This window comes from Daphnia magna, linkage group LG5 (assembly GCF_020631705.1).
Source record: "Daphnia magna isolate NIES linkage group LG5, ASM2063170v1.1, whole genome shotgun sequence".
NCBI lineage: Eukaryota > Metazoa > Arthropoda > Branchiopoda > Diplostraca > Daphniidae > Daphnia > Daphnia magna.
Genome location: NC_059186.1, coordinates 7817902 through 7835545, shown reverse-complemented (window position 1 = coordinate 7835545; position 17644 = coordinate 7817902). Strand labels below are relative to the sequence as shown.

At 42.3% G+C, this 17644-nt stretch overlaps 5 protein-coding genes and 2 long non-coding RNA genes across 13 annotated transcripts; 2 read left to right on the top strand and 5 right to left on the bottom strand.

Annotated features, from left to right (window-relative positions):
* Nucleotides 1-126: 126 nt before the first annotated feature.
* LOC116923096 lies at nt 127-789 on the top strand. Its single transcript, XR_006646600.1, has 2 exons — nt 127-498; nt 586-789. It is a non-coding gene; the product is annotated as an uncharacterized LOC116923096 (long non-coding RNA).
* A 1187-nt stretch (nt 790-1976) lies between these two features.
* Nucleotides 1977-3549, bottom strand: LOC116923091. Of its 4 annotated transcripts, none has more exons than XR_004394322.2 (6): nt 3374-3549; nt 2909-3301; nt 2697-2845; nt 2532-2623; nt 2118-2444; nt 1977-2034 (listed from the first exon to the last, which is right to left on the bottom strand). It is a non-coding gene; the product is annotated as an uncharacterized LOC116923091 (long non-coding RNA). The 4 variants fall into 4 exon arrangements; XR_004394320.2 differs by having other exon boundaries at nt 2697-2842; nt 3374-3548; XR_004394319.2 differs by having other exon boundaries at nt 2959-3301; nt 3374-3547.
* LOC116923043 lies at nt 3508-6214 on the top strand. 2 transcript variants are annotated; one of them, XR_006646599.1, is made up of 4 exons: nt 3508-3627; nt 3695-3789; nt 3891-4081; nt 4301-6214. XR_006646599.1 is itself a non-coding variant. In XM_032929581.2 (4 exons), the coding sequence occupies exons 1-4, from the start codon at nt 3620-3622 to the stop codon at nt 4409-4411; spliced, it is 309 nt and encodes a 102-aa protein (XP_032785472.2). In that variant the 5' UTR covers nt 3597-3619; the 3' UTR covers nt 4412-6214. The 2 variants fall into 2 exon arrangements, 1 of the variants encoding a protein (XP_032785472.2); XM_032929581.2 differs by having other exon boundaries at nt 3597-3627; nt 3891-3985.
* On the bottom strand, nt 4271-11537 carry LOC116923008 (liprin-beta-1). Of its 3 annotated transcripts, none has more exons than XM_045173520.1 (14): nt 10398-11537; nt 7579-7752; nt 7349-7507; nt 7229-7276; nt 7049-7165; nt 6868-6963; nt 6564-6789; nt 6012-6174; nt 5791-5952; nt 5471-5721; nt 5040-5411; nt 4755-4963; nt 4546-4674; nt 4271-4480 (listed from the first exon to the last, which is right to left on the bottom strand). In XM_045173520.1, exons 1-14 carry the CDS (start codon nt 11385-11387, stop codon nt 4451-4453), a joined length of 3126 nt encoding a protein of 1041 aa, XP_045029455.1. In that variant the 5' UTR covers nt 11388-11537; the 3' UTR covers nt 4271-4450. The 3 variants fall into 3 exon arrangements, with proteins under 3 accessions (XP_045029455.1, XP_045029456.1, XP_045029457.1); XM_045173521.1 differs by having other exon boundaries at nt 6630-6789; XM_045173522.1 differs by lacking the exon at nt 10398-11537 and adding an exon at nt 8044-8846.
* Nucleotides 11538-11682: 145 nt separating this feature from the next.
* On the bottom strand, nt 11683-12730 carry LOC116923052. The gene is given in 3 exon segments (XM_032929593.2): nt 11683-12054; nt 12093-12250; nt 12306-12730. Coding segments are annotated over 3 exon segments (432 nt in total). The 5' UTR covers nt 12469-12730; the 3' UTR covers nt 11683-11943.
* A 44-nt stretch (nt 12731-12774) lies between these two features.
* Nucleotides 12775-13699, bottom strand: LOC116923018 (alpha-crystallin A chain). Its single transcript, XM_032929543.2, has 4 exons — nt 13587-13699; nt 13297-13519; nt 13067-13218; nt 12775-12990 (listed from the first exon to the last, which is right to left on the bottom strand). The coding sequence occupies exons 1-4, from the start codon at nt 13656-13658 to the stop codon at nt 12895-12897; spliced, it is 543 nt and encodes a 180-aa protein (XP_032785434.2). The 5' UTR covers nt 13659-13699; the 3' UTR covers nt 12775-12894.
* A 1664-nt stretch (nt 13700-15363) lies between these two features.
* Nucleotides 15364-17613, bottom strand: LOC116922986 (receptor-transporting protein 4). The gene is made up of 5 exons (XM_045173519.1): nt 16555-17613; nt 16179-16464; nt 15946-16111; nt 15720-15866; nt 15364-15646 (listed from the first exon to the last, which is right to left on the bottom strand). The coding sequence occupies exons 1-5, from the start codon at nt 16586-16588 to the stop codon at nt 15419-15421; spliced, it is 861 nt and encodes a 286-aa protein (XP_045029454.1). The 5' UTR covers nt 16589-17613; the 3' UTR covers nt 15364-15418.
* Between the last annotated feature and the right edge of the window lie 31 nt (nt 17614-17644).

Sequence of the window (17644 nt, the reverse complement as noted above, 5' to 3'; positions counted from 1 at the left end):
ACTGTTTCTTCCAAGTCAAATTTAACTAAATTTTTGACAATATCGTTGAATTTCGAATTCAAATCATGTATATTATACATGTAATTGAAAAAAAAGGTAAAAGTCGGGCTTATTTTCTAGGCAAAATTTCCGCTAGATGGCGGTGCCAGTGTCAAAACTGATTTTACCAAACAGCTCGTCTGCTTGAGAAAAGAGAATAGTTAATCTGCTTTAGGATTCGCGTTGACGAAAGCACGTAAGTGAGAATTATTAAAAGGAAATTAGATTTTTTAAATTTAAATGGCAGTAAGGAAGCAAAATAAATGTTTCTTTCAATTCTAGCGATTTGACAAGGTACAAGTCAAGTGTTTTACCATTCTGATCTTCTGATTCCACATTCTGCAGGTCTTGTCTTTATTGTCTAATGTTTAAAAATGTTGGTAGTGAAACAAAACTTTGTTGTGGCTTTATGAGAAACCAAGATCCCTTTCTCAATTGGAAAGAGACTTCACTGGACAGGTACATGTCTACTAAACACATGAAGTTCTCATGTGATTGATTATAGTTTTTCTTTTAAATCTTACTATACATGTTTCCCAAATGTAGATTGATAATTGTAGGGAATTGAAAGAGATTGTGCTCATAAAATGTTTGAACCTTTTCCTTGCAAAAACTCTTCATCAGGCTCTCATAATTATCATAGTTATCTACCTTATGACAACCAATTGAGGCACTGTGGTGGTTGACAGCAGCTGATTGTATTTGAAGTCTGTGAAAAGAAAATCAATACAAGCACTATGAAACAACAAATAGCAAACCTGTGTATCTATGAATTTAAGTTTAGGGGTGCTTAATTGAATATAGTTAGATTAGTAGTTTAGTCACAGTTGTTAAGTTTGTTTCCAATGTTTATCTTTACTATTTTGTGATACCTACCATTCTCATGTGTAGTTTAGCTTAGTAAAATGACAGCTCTTAACATGAAACTTAAACCGTCTGCAAAATGAACAATAATTCATTCATTTACCTTAGAAATTTCCATTTAACAAAATAATTCTAAGTGAACGTTAAACTGTGTACACTTACACCTAAATGTACACACACGCTAAATGACAAAGCGAAACCGTAAGTTCGTTAATGTGACTCATGGCTCAGTGGTTGAGCATCGGCAAGGTATGCTGTAATGTAAAGGTTCGATTCCTTATAAAGTCAAGTTGAAATAAAATATGAATTAAAAAGAATGTTCTAATGTCAATATTGCACTTTCAAACAGTGTATAGTTAAATAAATTAAGTCAACGAAAAGTCAATTATCTAGCATGCGATGCTTACAAAGTGGCAATTGAACTATGATACACTAATGAAACTTAGTTGCCTCAATGTATGAATAACGAACTTGTAAATCCATGTGGTTCAACGAAATGTCACTAAGACATGCAATATATGCAGATAAATCATGGGAGGACTAGTGCATTGTACAAAATGAAAAACAAAATTATCAGAAAAAAAGCATTTTTGAAAAATTGGTTTTAAGCATTGTGTATTGATATATAACCTTTAAAGTATACCAAGGTAGGGGTAAACCCTACCTCAATTGAACTGAACCCCCGGGGAGATTACCCGGGGAGTGGCTAAGAGAAGCCGGAAAAGGATGGAAGGTTTCGGACAAGTTTTTACGTGAGCGATTAACCGTTAATTCGGATTTGTGGGTAGCCTCTTCGCCCTCCAATGATATCATAGAACTTGAGGACCCCCACGTCCCCTTTCCGGACAGCGCACTCACAACCTTTACTGCTGATCACAGTAGGGGTATGACTCCCTACGGGCTTATTACGAGTCAAGGGGAAACGGGGCCACAGAAAAGAAGGGAGCCCAGATATGCACTTCAATTTTTAAAAGTTGTTACATTTTATCTTCGAGATGAATCAGCGACTAAACGTAACGTGCATGAAGCGTTATTTGAAATTTTCACATGCACTTCCAGCCGTTATCGTTTTAAAATCTCGTTCAACTAGGTACCTCTTTTGATTCAGTATGATTCTTAACCTATGTAGGCCTAAAGGAAACGAAACGTGAATCAATATATAAACGATTGCCTATCAATATGTATTCAATAAAATTCATGCAATCCTTTCTTACCTCTTGTTCTGTAGAACTAAAAGTATTCATTCTATTCAACTAATGGTTTGACATGACCTAGTCCGTTGGATCCTGTTCACCAGATCTCCTTGGATTTTAACATTCGTCTTGCATGGAAATCGTCGAGTTGGCATGCAGTCAATTAGTTTCCTCTTTAACACTCTATTGATGGATGCGTTGCTGGATGGTAAGTTGCCGAACGAGGTGCGATATCTCGCGCGTTTGATCTGTTTGGATGCGGATGACTTGCTAGTGCATTAAATTTTCGTTCTTTATGTCAAGGAAAAGAATATCCTTTTCCGATTTGCCTTTGCGGGTCAATATAACCTGGAGATAAGAATAATGCATCAAAGTTTTCTTTTAAAAACTGAAGATTAGTACAACTTTTTTCGAAGCACAAAGTTATTAAATTACGTGAGCAATGACTTCGAGGAAGTGAACATCATTCTGATTGATGCATCTGACGGTGAAAAACTCTAACAAAAGCAACCACTTTCTTAATACCTCTGCAAACAACACAATAAATTGCATTTCAATTAGTTGTTATCATGGGTTTACAGGCAGAAAAAACCAACAGACCTAGAACTTCAGCTTAGGCCTGAGATGGTTCAAAACGCTTAACTCGAGGGAAAACGACACACTGGGGAGTTCTGATGTCGCGAACGGAGAGAGCCATTTTGGTGACAGACACCTGATTACTTTCACAGAAGCCATGTGATCTAAATCTGCTGTCCAATGAAACAGGGAAGAAACGTAATTCCATATTTTAAAAAATGCCATTTTTGTTATACCTTCTTAAAGGTGATACCAATTTACAACACAGTCCTGTGAAATTTCTTACCGGGCATGACAAGTAACACATGTTCAAGACAATCAGGAGCAGTCTGATTGAAGAATGCTGCTTTTGTCCTGTTGTCGAAAGCATTGGAGTGACTGACGGAATGGCAGAAATCAGGATGTGTGCTGATTTTTCTGCAGCATAGAAGTGATGTCGAGGATGTATTCTTCTTGCCATGTAATACAGTGAATATTCTTCCATTTCCTTTATGGCCTGCTTGTCCAATCGGGAAATCATTTGACGTTTAGAATTCTGACCAACTGTTTTTGCTGTGCACATTTTTCAATGCTGAGTACATACTTCAAGCAAGCAATTTATCAATTCTGCAAACATACTGTTACAGCACCTATGAGGAAAAGCAGAGGGTTTAAACAAAAGTCTTCTCATTATACTCTACAATATTTATTGCCTAACATACCACAATAAACTCTTCTTTTGCTGTTTTGTTGGGTGAAAAGGATTGGCACATGGTTGATGGTTGTTTCTAAAAGTTGTTTTTCCCTTAATATTTCTTGGTCCTCACACCTATTTCACCCCGGCAGCCGGGGTGGCGCTAACATCAAAATGTGCTATTTCCCCCCGGCTGCCGGGGGGCGCTAAAGTCAAAATCGTCTATTGACCACCGGCTGACAGGGACACGGTGTAATCCCACGGAGCTTACAGGATGCCTAGGTAAATCTAGGATTGTAGCTAAATAGATACAATCACTCGAAACTGCAAATTCTTCTATTCGGACTAGGCGTGCTGGATACGATACAACTGGTCTTACCTTCTTGATTGACGTTGAAACTTTGCGACTGTCTTGTGTGAAAATGCGCTATTGTGCTTTACCAGGTAATTTCAAAAGTAAAATCGCTGGTTTAACAAGAAAACCAATTACTTAATCGAAATCATTGAATTTTGATCAAACTTCGCTCCACAACTTTTTTTCATAGCCGATATAGCGACAGAGTGCAACGAGCCAACGTCACATTTTCCTATGTTTACGTGTCTTAATTACGGATGCGAAGGAACTCTCGTTTTGCCAAAGGTAAGTAGCTACCGGTAGATGAGGTTTGACTTGGAAACTAGTTCGTCCGGTTTGTACGTGGCACTCGTGATGAATCATTTCAATTGTAAATAATAGGTAAATTTGTAGACAAGTTTCATTAAGAATTTCGTCTCTGGTAATCGGACTAATTCTACTGCTATTCACTAAACGGGATAAGACGTCACTAACACATATGATAACACCTAGTATAGTTTTAGTAAATTGCTCTCTTTTTATTAGATTGATTGCACTAAGTGGCACACCATAGAAGAACAACAAGGCGAAGAAATGACAAACGTTTGATTTATTTTTTAGTGTTATTTTTTCTTGGGAACAAAGACAACCGAATACATCTCGCCCTGGAGACAGATGGAAGTCTATAAAACGAGGAGTTGGAAAATCTTAATCGAGAAACATAGCTGCTGAAGTCCGTAATGGATATGGTTCATGCCATTCGACTGGTCTTCATAAATCGGTGGATTTGGTCATAAGCGACTTCATAACAAGAAAACACGAGGTAATGATATCATGTCTTTAACATTTGAAAATCAGTGGATTACCTTAGGGGAAGATGTTTTGTCATTTTCCAGATCGGAGGAATCAAAGGGTGGACAGACCCAGTCGTCGCAATCGAATTCGTCTGGTTTGCCCTTTCTGCGTTTCAACGTAAATTGTGACTTCTTAATTATCTGTTAAAGATAGAAAAAATATACATACGTACATCGTAAATAGAATCATGTGAATAACAACGTTAAACAATAAAACAAACTTTGATTTTGGCGACAGGAGTTAAAGGTGGATACGAAGATGAGGTTTCCATTTCACGTTTAGCATGCACCACTTCCCGGCCCACCAACTGATTGAAATGTGTAGCCAAATGTCGACGCAGCAGCGTCTTACCCTGAGGAATTGACAGCAAAGTGGCCAGCAGCTCGGCATTGAAGCGAGCCTCGTGCACCAGCAAACCACCATGCACACCTTTATTGCGAAAACGACCGCAATCATTAAACATTCCAGTTTATCAGAAGCTATGCAAAAAATATCTAACTCGTACCAGATCCTCTCATATTTGGTGCATATTCGGATAAGTCAACAGCTCTGAGCCATTCCATCACGCGATGGTTAGTCCAGACGGCGACTTGACCGGGAGTTGGATGTGCCGGCTCCTCGGGGACGGAACGCCGTTGCAAACAGCTCGCATTGTAATCATTTAAGCGCAAAACTTGAATTCCACGTCGGATGCAAATGAGATGAAGTAGATTCGTCACTTTGAGGTGGGTACACAAATCATCGACTGTCAGTAAATGGAGCATTCGGCCATCCAGCCTAGACTCTAGGAAAGCATCTTTGTATTGCGGTAGGCCGATGTCATCAAGCCAACGAACGGCCCATTGATGATCTAGTTTTCCGGCGTTCTTTAATAAATCTGTTGAAGGAAAACGATGTGATGGATAAACGATTCACAACTGTTGAATAAGTACAAACCTGGTAGGATTGGTGCAAGCGACATGGGATCCTGAGCTCGGCCTTTAGCCTCTAGTGCTAGGATCAATTTCTTTTTGTGCAGTGGATGCTTGACGGAAAGTTCCTTTTCTATCTCGGCCACCTGAGCTTCTAGTAACTGCTGACCCCTACAATTCCAGCGTTGAACTTCGCTGACGTACAAGTGTAATCCCATATCGTGAAGCCACGATGCGATATCGTCGCTCGACCATTGTGCGAAGGGAAGTTCAGATCTAGATCAATCATTTGCTTTTTTATGAAACATTTCGATAACAAAGATATTCAAAAAAATATATATATACTCCTGGATAGGTTTGATTGTTTCTGCTGGGCCTGGAGACCCATTTTTCCAACCTAAACGGGGCCCTGCTGTAGCGCGAAGAGTGCCACCACGGCGGAAGTCTTCGGCTGAAAGCGGTGTCGATGGATCACCCTCTAGAGCACCAGAATTGGCTCGTTTCAATCTTGATAAAAGACACGATCGTCATTATGTCAAACAAATTCTGGGCGCATAAATTATTACTTATCGAATATCTTCTTCAGACTTCCACGCGGTTGCTTCGAGAAACTGTTGAGCGATGGTGAATGGGGTGATGTCGGGCTATTGAAAGATGACTCAGTCATCACATCATCTCGTTCTAACGTGCTGGCGGCTTCATCCTGAAGGCGTTTCTGCTCCGTTTCAGCTATTTAGTTCACCACAACAACAACAACAACAGAAAAAGACGTTAAAAAATACAGCCGAGATGTGAGTGGCGGCTAAGGCACCAAACGATCAAATGCAAAACATGCATTCGGCCATGCAACAACAACAACAACACAAGCGACCATGCTCTACGAAAGGACCCGCCTAATCGGACGTCATCACGAACCCGGAAGCTACGAAGCGCCAGGACGTAAAACAAAAACAAAACAAAGACAAAAAAAAAAAAAAAAAAAAAAGACTGAACTGCTAAATATCACGCGCTTTCGGCAAGCCGGACATCTTTGACTACAAAGGCAAGCCAAAAGAAAAAAAAAGTTGTCATTCATTGAGGGAGAATATATTTTTTTTTTTCTCTCTCCTCTGTTTAACCTAGATTTGGGGCCGAGGTGCTGCGTTTGCTGTTGGCGTGGAGCGAGGGGAGTTGAAAATGTTTACCAAACACCACGGCACGTTTGCTGGCTGTTACTGGCGGGCTGTTGCCCGCCGTCGACAGACTGTTGTTGTTATTGTTATGATGGCTGTTGACACTGGTCTGGCGAGGTAGAGAATTGTAGGCATCCTGATCCAATTTGCGGAAGACGCTGGCAGGAGGAGTCTGGCATTGGAACAAACAAAACAAATCAGGTCAACGTCTTTTGACGCCAAACGAAGCCACAATGACTTGTCTACATACTTTGGGCGATTGCTGATAGGTAGGTCGCGGCGAATCCGTCACATGAGGCGACTGATTCGACTGCAGTGACGACGCTGAATTGGCCGAGAGCAAAGCCTGCAAAAGTCGTCCAAAAATAGGCGCACAGTCAACCAATGCTTATTTTCAAATCGAAAAATTCCAAATATCATCACACTACTACCCGACGAGGAAATTCAGCTGTTGCACTGCCCGGGTGACGAGGTGGCGTGCCAACCACGGAGGCAGGGGAGGTAGCATTACTTCTCAAATTCATCGATTGCAAATTTTCTAACATATCCTGTAATTGGGAAACGTTGTAAATTCAATGACGACAAACCGTTATGATGAAATGAGAGTTGACCTTTTTGTTAAAACCAGGACCCAGCGTGGCTCCGCACAGCGCGTAACACTGTGCAAAATGTGCTAATTAGACCCAAATGGATCGCGGGGGGATAACGGCAGGAAATCGATTTTTTTTTACCTGGCTGACCAATGTGATCATGTCCTGTTCGCTTCGCTTAAGCTGCCCGCGTAACTCCATGTTATCTTTTTCCATGGCGGCGAATCTCAATTTCAAGCCAGAAATGTCGCTGAGCAACTCCAGTTGGCGCGTTTCGGCTGCGGAGCGCGACAGCATTTCCTGATTGTTGAAAACGCGCCAAATTAGCCAATGAAAAATTGGTGTCAGTACATAAGAGTAACGCATTCCACCTTTTGAAAATTATCTTCCGATTTCTGTAACTGGAACGCTCTGTCGGACAGCGTTCTTTCCAAATCAGCAATCTTCTCTGTTTGTGCTTCGATTTGGTCCATCAGGATTGAGACTTGCATCTGTAAGGAATCCTTGTCTCCTTCCAGTCGTTGGACACGTTCATCCGTCTCCGGCTTCAAACAGAATAAAAACCGAGAAAATTGGACATGATTAGCTAACATTCTGTGATGGATGTAAAATAAAAAATGCCTTTAAAAAATAAAATAATGATAATAATAATTTTAAAAAAAATATGAGTTGGCGTGAGCACAAACAAATTTAGCCTTCGCCAGACATCGTAAGAAATGGAGGAGGAGTACTAGAGCTAGACGAACTGCGCATATAAAAAATTCAATTTCATGAATTAGCCTTGGAAAATGCGGATTGATGGATGGATAATCTTGTTTTCGTTCATGTGTATAAACCTGACAGGAGACGGTTGGCGTGTGGCAACAACAGCATGAAGCGCGTTGCTGTTGCATGGCTGGATAGATATCGGCGGGCGGGTACAGCCACGAAGATGGAGAGGCGGACCATGTCGGCGGAGGGCACCACCCGGAAGCGTGGCCAACGTGCGGATGTGAACGATCAAGACTATACGTTTGCTGGGCGTGATAATGATGCGGCGACGGATGAGGGTGGCACAGACGACGGCTGTGCCCCTTCTCTACACTCGAGCGACTGGACGGACGTCGATGACGTGCCGACGTCGAATCCGCTTCACCTTTCACGCTGGGCAAGTTTTTGCGCCGGATGACCAGCTCTTCGTCGCTGCTACTGCTGCTACTGCTACTATGATTGCTAATGCTCGATTTCGAGCTGGCGTGATGGCGCATCTTGGGAGCAGCTCGGCCATGCTTCTTCTTGGTGACAGCCGTATTAAACATGACGAGCCTAATGACTTTCCCCTGATGAGCCAAAGTTGTTTGGCGCAATACGCGTTTTTTAGCCGAAAATTTCACTTTTAACGAGATGCCCCATCAAAAACTCGTTAGCTTTTCCAGATTGCTCGAAAGAGCTGACGGAAATAACGGGGTGAACCACGCACCACAAACAATACACCCATGTGAAAACGAAACAAAATTGAAAGCAACACAAGCCAATCACAGCAAGGGGTCAATCTCAATTCCGAAAACGAGGGGATACAAGTGCCAATGGCGATGCATTCGAGCAGATCAGCCGATCCCCGCAACAGACTGCACGTCCTGAACGAACAGTCGCGTCTGACCGTATTAGTTCGGACCGTCTACTACTAGGCAACGCATGCACGCACGGACCTTTTTTTTGTGTGTGTGTGTGTGTGTGTGTGTTTTGTTTTGCTTTATCTTTCTTTTTTTGGGTTCACCCAAAAAAAATAAAAATTTTTTGAGCGAGCAACATCCACATGTGTGTTGGAGAGGAGGCAGGGGTTGCGTAGGGAGGATATCGAAGAAAAGCCGGTGTGGGATCTGGCAGTGCACGCAGCGCTGTTGTATGTCGACGGAAACGACAGCCAACAAAGTTTTTGAAGAGGGGGGAAAAATAACAAGAGAGAGAGAGAGAGTCGAGAGTCTGGTATTGGTTTTTAAATTTAGAAACACTCCGGTCTCCGAAGGTGAAGACATTTCTGAAGGATATAGAGACAGATAGAGACGGAGAAAATAGGCAGCAAAGGAGACGTGAGAGGCTTATACACTTTGGGGAAGAACAAGAGAAAGCTAACGGAGTCGGGGCTTTCATTCTTTGAATAGTCTCGCCTTTTATCCACAATCAACGTTTTTTTTTTCTTTTTTTTTTAAGGGCTGTTCTCATCCGTGAGATTCATTTTGTTGTCATCCGGCGGAATTCCGGTAACTTTGAGGAGGGTCTTGTGCCTACAAGAATGTGCTGCGCCTCAAAATTTCAACAGTTTCAGTCATCCATTGCCACCCAAAACACAGGATACACGAGAAGATAAAGTCAACTGCGTAGAATTAGGGATTCTCTTACGCTGACGGATCGTTAATAGGATAAATAGCTTCGCTTTTTGTTGTTAACTAAGTATGGAAGAACGGGTCCCGTTCTTTCCTTACCGTGCAAAGACGTAGAAGAAAGGGGGGGAGGGAAGAGAAGCGCATGACGAAATGCAAATGGCAACATTCCGCATTAGTTGACTGACAGGCGGCAATTTCAAAAAAGATCCGATCTTACTGAATGAAACCTTAAAATAAAAAAATGAAAAAATAATATCTTTTCAAAAGTCCGTAAATAACCCGATATAAATGTCTTTCCATTTTCTTCTTGCAAATGACTAACAGACTGTGCATCCATGGGGTGGTTCAGTATCACGCCACCAATCCATTACGGCCCAGTTTCATGGAAGACAAAAAGAGCGGCCAAGTTTGGCTGCCACATTGCAGTTCTGCCGTAGGGACATCTGAGTCATCCCCAATCGCAATGATGAGTCAAACGAACACTTGCACTTAAAAAAAAAGCCCAAATGTTATTTCTTCAAACAGCTGCGTTAGTAAAAAAACTGTTAAAACCATCAAAAAGAGGTCAACGTAAATTGATTTGAAAGAAACGACAACTCCTGCGTGTGGGTGTGGTGTGAAAAAAAAATAAAATAAATTACGAGACGGGCGCCCGTATTCAACGCCCTCCCGCGGTGCCAATGTGACGTGCCCGCTCGCATACACACACACACACACACACAAAAGGGGCACGGACAACAACAATATCCGAAAAAGAAAACGGGATAGTTCCATCTGCCAATTTGCATGTCATGGGGGGGGGAGGGGTTACGGGCAGCTATAAATACCTTGGGTCGTGAGTTGAAAGCGAATGAACTGGGAGCGCCGCTAAAGGTGGCAGAACGCGAACGGACTAGCGGACTGTTGGCCACCATCTCTAGAGCGGCTGCAGCCAAATCGGCGGCCATTTGATTATCAACCGTTCGCGAAGATCTAGCACACGGTGGCGAGGGGGCGGCACACGCTGTCGGAGGGGGTGTTGCGGCCGCGAAGGCCTTTAACTGCTCGTAAAGCGAATCCAAACTGGGAATCTTGTTGCCAGCCTCCAACGGCTTCTGAGGCTGGAACGGATCGCAGTCGCTAGATCCGTCGGCGAAGTCGATCGTTTTCGCTTTGACCAAAGTCGGTCGGTTTCGAAGTGGTCGCGGTGGTTTCGATGCCGCACCGTTTTTCGGTGGAGGAACAGGCGGAGTTACCCGACGCTGATTAGGCTGGATCGGACGGCCCATAGCGGACGCTGGAGAAGATCCTCGCGCCCGGCTCAGGACGGGCGAGCTAGTTGGAGTATGAACGGGAGAGGGGGCGGGCGATCGGAAAGAGTAAACAACAGATGGGTGATTGAGCCGTTCCATACTGTAAGACTTGTACGGTGGCGGAGTGGAAGGCGGCGGAAGCGGGCGATAGCCCATCCACGAGTCGACGACCGGATGCACATAGGAGCCGAATCCTGGATAATATTGCAATGAGCCGTTGGCGCCGTAAATAGGACTACTTTGCCATTGCCACGATTTGTCAGTCGGCGGAGGTGGCGGAGGGGGAGGTAGGCCGGGCAAGTAGACAGTTTCGTACTCGTGATTGCCGTTCGGTGGCGGATGATCGAAATGACGATCTTTATTCATGAGATAATCCGACTGCATGTTGATGGCTTCCAGCGGATACGGACAATCGTAGATGTGTTGGTTGGACGGAAATACTGCGGATCGGTTTGAATGAGGTGGGTGAGAAACTAAGGCGGTAAGGTGATGAGAAGCGGGCGAATTTCGATTGAATGACCACATCAACAATGGGGAGAAAATGTCACATTTCAAAGTGCACACATGACAAAAATAATCAACGCAAGACGGACACTACACCACCGGGCCGGCTGATCGGCAGCGAGCGACTGTTGTGAAAAGCGAGTCAGCTGGGTGGCTTCTAAATAGGAGATGCACGCCCGCGCGCGCCTTCAACCGACACAAAACGTACACACCGAGGACCTGGAGCTCTCGGCACATATTCATTAGGTCCCCAGACGGCAACATACAACGGTTGTAATACACAAGAAGGGTAGAGGCAAACGCCTCATAAATATGTGATGCTCATTTCCTCGACTCTCTCGCCGAGGCCTTCAACTCTTGTACTAATTGCATTTTCCCCCACGTTGCCCAGTCATTAATCAATAGTGATGTGAGGCTTAGGATTTTTTTTTTTTCTTCTTTTTCGAATCACTAAGGCCATTGTCTAATGAATTATTTTACTTTATCCGTTTTCTCTTCTCTCTTTGAAGAATTCGTGACAGCAGCATCTTTTCGTTCAACCCTCTCTTTTTGTTTTCTTTCCTCTTTCTGGGGGGACTTATTTCAACAGTCTAAATTTGACACTCTTGACTTCACTGATAGTGTGGTTGATGACAACTAACAAAGCTTAATGTTTCGACAACATTCATGTTTTCCTTTCATCTATGAGCTTCACAATGTTTTTAAAGCAAATAGGAAAAAACTCACCATTCCAAAAGCATTCATGATCCACTTGTAGACTTGCTTCTTGTCTGCGCCCACCATCTCGACAACATCCTGTAGTTGATCCAGAGCTTCTTGGATTGATTTTGGGGCAGTGTGTGAATCTTGTGATCCGGAGAGCTTCCTCAGCTCTTGTTGCGTACCTAAATTTCAAACTGTTAATCTCATGATACACTAGTTTAACTCAAGGGATATAACCTGCAATGATTCCATCCATTTGTTGTAGAGCAGCTTCCAGCATTTTGCTTGCCTCTGCATGCGTGCTTAGGGCGTTCTCAGCATGTGTGGGTTCCAACACCTGGTTATCATCATCATCCATGGGTGCTGGTGGTTTCATATCACAATTTCTGCTAATTTCCATGCATAGGGGTGATTCTCACACAACAATAAAAGGGGACTTGTTGATTCCAGCAAAACGAGTCATTAACACAATTCAAATCGGCTTTTCTCGGAATCAGTTTTGGGCTCTTTGTGGGCGATGTAGGACAAGGTTCACTTGACAGGGAATGAAACAAAAAGGCGAAACAAAAAAGGCAAACGATAACAACCAAAAATAGGAACAAATTCCTAGCTGGGTGTGACGGAGAGAGCCAAGAAAAACAGAATATTTTTCACGTCGATTTTTTGACGTTCTATACAGCATTGCCAGTTCACGAGCCAAAAAACCTTTTATTCGAATTATTTTGTTTATTTCCATCATTTTCCTTTCTTCCCCCCAGGAAAGATCATTCATTAGTAAAATTGTAACAAAAATTAACAAGAGGGTTTGACTTTCTTTGTGTTTCAATCATTTTAGCTGTTCCCTTTTCGGAACTTCACAACGATCGATTGGTATTTCAAGCGGTTTTTCAGCTTCTGGCTGGGGTGCTTCAATGCATAATACCTTTTAAAACAAATTTTGATTTGAAAAAGATCAATGTAAAACCATGCTTAGTTTTTTCTTTTTTTTTTTTTTTTACCCCATCGTCGGTGAAGATCGATTTCAGCTCTTCCACCTTCAACGTTTCAGGTAAAAGATACTCGCGACAGACTTCCTGGAAAAACCGACTACCGTCGTCTGATTTACGTTCCATTTTCGCGTGAATATTCAACATCCGATCCTTTAGGGAAACTATAAATATTCGATTTGTGGTTGTTAAAACAATGGAAAGCCTCTTGCTTGTAAAATCAAATCAAAAACAAATAATACTTTTGATATCTTCCGGTTTGAATCCCGGCATGTCAATGTTGAGACGATACATGGGCTTTTCGTCAGCGAGAGATGCATGCGGAAGGGCTCGTGGAAGCATAGATTGATTGAAAGTTCGTCCGACATCCTGATACAGGCTGTTGAACGTGCGCTCCATATCCCGCATGAGTGATCGGAAAGACGGATCAAAGGATCCGAATCCTCGGCCGAACACGCCTCTTGCCTATAAAAGTAAGAATCACTATTGCTTTATGCTTTGTCTATGTTACCACGAGTATTCTCGATTTTACCTGCGGCTTATTCAATTTGAGATTGGCGCGGGGCAATCTCCCCAAAGCGTTACGCACAATAAAGGAAGACATTTTTGCTACAGGAGACACCGGAAAAACGAGTGAAGACAAAATGCATCAGCCAGACTATTTATAGACATGACGACGTCGGTCAGATGAAAATTGCCGCTAATCGTTCGCCATGCGAATAATTTCGCGGAAATAGAAATCGGAAAACGTTTTCTTTGCTTTCACGAGTGAATAACGCTTTTAGTTTAATTTTGAGCTTAAGACCCTGTTGATCCTGAAATGAGGCAATACTGTACAGAACGGTCTGGACCACCTAGGTTTGGTTTTCGTTTTATTACAACTGGGAAAAAAGAGTTCTTTTAATTAAACAAGATATGCAATCGTCAGACCAACCTTCTGAATTGTTTTGTGTGTGTGTGTGTGTGTGGAGAAATTCTTTATAAATACGATCGCACTTGAATAGGATGGGATAATTTAGTCAGGCTGTCCGTGGTGGGTCGTACAGGGCAAGCTATAAGAGGTCATAAAATAAGGGCCTGAGAAAGTCACTTTACGAGCGAAACATTTTATATGAACAAAGGAATTGTGACGGTCAAACGTAAGTGGAATGACCGGAGTACACCCCATCGGGATATTCTTGAACATAATCACGCAAGGTTAAGTTCATTCATGTCAAAAACAAAACATAAAGGTAAACGAACGAGAACATTCTTCGTAGGTGCTGGCTTATCTCTCTCGTTTTATATACGCATCTACTAAGACATCGTTAAAGTTAACGTAGACTATATGGTGGAAATCATATAAACGTCTATAGTCTATATACTGTGCGTCAAACTAACTAAGGCGGAATACATGGGAAAGAACCAAAGTATCGCCAGTCCGATTTATGCGTAGGTGATGTTCATTTTTCTAGAGATGGAGTAGCACCTAACATTACGTGTGTTTTTTTCACAACTAAAATAGGAACAATAATTTTCCTGCTGTTTCCGGCTATGAAATTGCCAGGCGTGTTCGCTTCTTTTTTAAACTAGTATAGTGTACTCGTCTTTTGTCTTTTCAGCTGTCAACGACAGAAATATTAGGGGGGATGTTCACGATGATGAGGTAGCGTGTATATGGTATGTGTCACGCTCTGGTCAAGAAGATTGCTGAATTATGAGGCTGAATCATGACAAAAACGCAGCTTCGCTACTAGCCAAATATTTTTGCTGATTCACTGAACACCTTTGGATTCAGAACTGTAGTTGTCCTCTCGGCTACAGGAAAATACGATTTGAACGTTAAACTCTTATGCCATATTGAAATGCTACTCGTGTGTAAGAAGAGGCTTTCATTAACACAAGATTATTGACTATATATGTCTTAACAATGTACAAATCTCCCTACTTCCGTTTCTAGTTGAAATGTCGTATACTTGTTCAACCATCTCATTTTTGGACGCGTTGACAGGGCGTATGGCACTGTCAATACTTCGTTTGTAATAATTATATATACGAAATAAGGTCTCTGTTTCCGGTAAAGCTTTGTCCCTTGTAAGCGTTGACAATTGCCAACAAATCACAGTCTCTTGCCAAGGCAGAAATTGCAACTTGGCACTGTGCAACGGATATGGCTGTCAGATGGAACTACTGGCCCTTTCAGCTTTTACTATGGCCAGCATCTTTATTACAGTTGTGATTCAACATTCGTTTCCCTTACATCATTCAAAAGAGGGAAACTAAAAATCAAAAAGATGGAAGCAGTTCAGAGAAGTAATGACGTCGAAATTATGAAAACAAAAAATTTTATTTACTATACAATAGGTCAAATACAATGTCATTTAGTCAAGCAAAACATTTAGTCGTTGTACAATATCCATAGCGGCAAGCTTGGCAGCGAGTCGAATCGTGAGGAATAAACGAGGGAGTTTTGGAATTGCGGAAAAAGCGGTCGCTTGGCGAGAGTTTCGGTAAATCTGCTCCGCCGTAGTATGACACGATCACTTGGCTAGCGAGAAAACTAATGGCGTTCTCAATTTCCTCTGGATACCAAAGTGGTGTCAGGAATTCAAACTATGCCGATGAACGAACAGAAACAGAATTAATTATTACTCAACGTTATATAGGGGTTATCAGAAAGAGTTACCTCATTGATTGAATCAGTGTTGGAGCAGAAACTACACTGTTGGCCGAACAACTTGAACAAAGCTTCGGACACGATGTGTTCACCTTGCCGTCGAACGCGGAACCAAAAAACGACTCGTCCCTTCATTGACGTCCAACCACGTTTGCACTAATATACCAAATTATTTAAAATAAATTACCATGACGTAAATAGCAACAGTTAAAGAAGACAGAACAATCAATTTTACCTGACACTGGAAGCGAACTTTAGCGAAGTAAGTTACAGAATGCCAGGGCCATTCGATAGACAGCGGAGGAAGTTCTGTGGGCTCCAGTGTCCAGAGATGTCCATGGGATGCCAAGAAAGGTTGAAAGAACCAGCGAAAGGCGCTCTGCCAGAAGCTTTCCAATCCACTAAGATGGAAAATAAGAATTGAACAAGATATTCGCTTAACTAAATGTCTAAAAAAAGAAAACGTACTAGGGCATTGGTTCCCATCCAGGAAGAGGCACAAGCGCAACAGATGGAGGAGGCAGTGACCATTTGATAAGGCGACGGTTAGATGGGATTGGAGTGTGCTGGATAGTGTCACCCTGGACGTAATTTGTCAGATATTCATGTGTTACGAGGTGAACTGGAAGAGCCTCCACGTTGATCAACGGAAGAATGACACCGACATTGATAAACTGGGTAAACAGTGGCTCGTTTGAAATTTGCAAAGACTCCATCGAATAGCCACTGTCCGAAGAATGTTCATGTTCGGAGTCTATAAACATGGAAGAGCAAATTACATGTTAAAAATGAAGGATCAATTAAAAAACAGCATAAATCATAAAGAGAAAAATCAGCAAGTTACCTGAGCAGACGCTTGAATAATCGGGGATCGACATACTGAGCAAATTGAGGTACAATTGGAGAGATCTGAATTCGAGGTGAATGAGACTGTAAGGACAGAAGGAACTGAATGATTTCCGATGGCTGGCCGGTTGCTTATATATCGGAAGATGTCAACTGGACAAGCCAATAGGAACGTATCGGTGTACATCACACATCAGGCCGTTTCTTCTTCAAGTTCCGCGCTCTGTGTCTTGCACGGATCTTGTACTCTCCGGTGAGGAACCGCAAACAAGGGGGGTGCGCGTTACATCACAAGCGATCCTCGACGAGACCCTTGGGAAGTTCGACAAGCAAGGAACTGATCCAACTCTGTTACATCTTCCGACGGGGCTATACTTCCTACCTGAGTCACTCTGATCCGAGTGGAGTGGGGGACCACGGAACCAACTGAGATGACGTCAACTGGTGGGGTTCGGCTTTTTCAAACGAAATGTTCACAGCTAAACATTTTTTTACAAGACCGGGGTGACTGCTACGTGGAAGTAAAGAAGGCGATTAATAGGGTTGAAGTAGTGCCCTTTTCTGCTGAAGAAATTGATTTTTTTTTAATATTCTGTGGATGCAAAGTAGATGATGAAACTGAAAAGGAAGAAGAACACGTTTGAAAATTTCGAAGACATCTTTGTCAAACACAATCATGTCTCTTGTGAGGTTGTAGTCTCATTTTGTCTCCGAAAATTTCATTTCCAACTCAAAATTCCATAGCCTCAGCTAACCATTGGCGACTTAGCAATGCGCCGTTGATATGGTTATATCAATGGCGGAGACGTTGGGTGATTACGTAGTCGTTCAAGCGCACAGGAATATAGGGAAAGCAAAGCAGATAGAAAAACATTTTTCCGGCACTCAGAAGTTAAGTATCCATTATCCTATCTGTATTATTAAAGCAACTAATAGTGGTTAATTTAAAAAAATTGTATCAGAGAATATGGCAGCAAAAGAAAAAGCTTTTATTTTTATTGGATTATCTGGATTCATTATTTAATCCCAATTATAGTCTACTATGAGCTGCAACAAACGTTGCGGTTTAGCCTTTGCGCATAAAAGAC